This window comes from Penaeus monodon, chromosome 21 (genome assembly GCF_015228065.2).
Source record: "Penaeus monodon isolate SGIC_2016 chromosome 21, NSTDA_Pmon_1, whole genome shotgun sequence".
Taxonomy (NCBI): domain Eukaryota; kingdom Metazoa; phylum Arthropoda; class Malacostraca; order Decapoda; family Penaeidae; genus Penaeus; species Penaeus monodon.
Genome location: NC_051406.1, coordinates 4269395 through 4271126, shown reverse-complemented (window position 1 = coordinate 4271126; position 1732 = coordinate 4269395). Strand labels below are relative to the sequence as shown.

At 39.1% G+C, this 1732-nt stretch overlaps 1 protein-coding gene across 1 annotated transcript in view; it reads left to right on the top strand.

Annotated features, from left to right (window-relative positions):
• The window catches only part of LOC119586764, a 30636-nt gene extending 28979 nt beyond the window's left edge, over positions 1-1657 (top strand). The window contains 1 exon segment of the mRNA XM_037935491.1: positions 614-1657. Coding sequence (XP_037791419.1) covers positions 614-1272 — 659 coding nt within the window. The 3' untranslated portion in view covers positions 1273-1657.
• The last annotated feature ends 75 nt before the right edge of the window (positions 1658-1732 follow it).

Sequence of the window (1732 nt, the reverse complement as noted above, 5' to 3'; positions counted from 1 at the left end):
CTCTGGAGAAATGATCAAAGACTTTTTATATATTAATTATTATGCTATTAATGTATGCAATAATCTATGCATAGATAACTGTGTCTTTCTTGAGTCATGCCCACATTTTAATACTGTAGTGAAGCATTTTAAGGTTTAATTTGTAAATATTGATGAATATCAGCTACTAACACACTGTCTTATGAAGACCAACTTATGCATACACAACATAGCTCTTGCATATATGCCAATTTTCTCTCATTCAGTTTAATAGAATAATTACTGACAGAGCATGATGAACAGTTAAGGTCAGTTCAGTTTAGTGTTTAGGGATGACACCCTGGCACCCTCTTCAGGTAATCTGTTCACAGGCACATTGTATAGGTTACCATCTTACCTACACAGTACAGTGTGTAACCTGGGGACATGCACAAGACCTCTATGCAGAACTACACTTGCACTTTTTGGTTACATCACTCAGGCAAGCATGGTGGTACAGAATACTTTTTCACGCATGCTTTTAGAGCAGCAGTTCCAAAATGTCATGCAAAAAATGGAGAAGGCCCTTGTTGTAGTATTAATCTACTTCTTGAAAATCTGCTCATTTAACTTGCACAGATGCCATTATTTTCAGGAGTGGCAGTACAAGGTGAAGGTGGAGTTGGGGTTGGCAGTGTCAGTATGTCTCATCTTCCTGCACATCCATCTCTTGCCCGTTCCTCAGCTATCAACACAACAGGATTGCCCAATGCCACTCCTAAACGCCCTTCAGAATACCGCCCTCTTGCTTCTTATCAGGGGTTGGGGCCAGAGTACCGTCCATTCTCTTCCCTTCAGACTAGTTTGGGTACACCAATTGGCTGTCAGAACCCTATGTACAATCAGCACAAACCACCAAGCGCAAACTCACTCCCAAGTTCCACAAGGGGAGGCAGTGCTGCAGCAGCATTTGCATCCAGCATGTTGTCAGGGAGTACAGACAACCAACCAATGACAGCTGCTGCGACCAGACCAGGCCAGTATGTGCAGTTTGAACCCCCTCTGGCTCAACCTAACAAGGCTGCAGTCTCTTCCACCCAGCCCCAGAGACCTCCAAGACTGTCACAGCGGGACTTATTGGGGGATTTTTCTAAGGACTTCCAAAAACTTAGTGTAAATAGTCAGTCCAAAGCTGTGACTCTTGGGAACAATAATAATACAGTAGTGAATAACAACAAAGTAACAGACTCTAGAGGGGAGAGCAAAAATGACACTAATGGGCCTAGTGAAAGTAAATGGGCAACATTTGATTGATTAAACAAAAATATGAAAGAAAGTAAATAAATGAATTCAGTCTTTACAGCAAGTTAACATTGAAATATGTTCAGTGTAAACAAGTAAAGTATCATCCCATTCACTTGTGGTTGTGATATCAGGTTTGAGGAAAAGATAGAAGACAAAGAAGCAGTTGAGTAAATTGCTTCACCAACTACAATCATATTTTAGCACAATTTGTTTAAATTTGTTTGGTATTTTAAGAAGAGAATCTAATAGAAGGAACGCATGTTTATTATATAGAGGAAGACATACTTTAAGGAAATGCAAGTTCTTCATATCATTGTAAGTTTGTTATTCTCATTAGGTTTACTAATCATGAACTTTAATTTAAATAAAGCCAAAGAATAAGAAAAAAAAAAAACAGTAAGTGGAATAACTGGAAGTATTTATAGTTTGGGATTTGAGTAACGCAAGCAAATGCAGGTATGCGAGACCA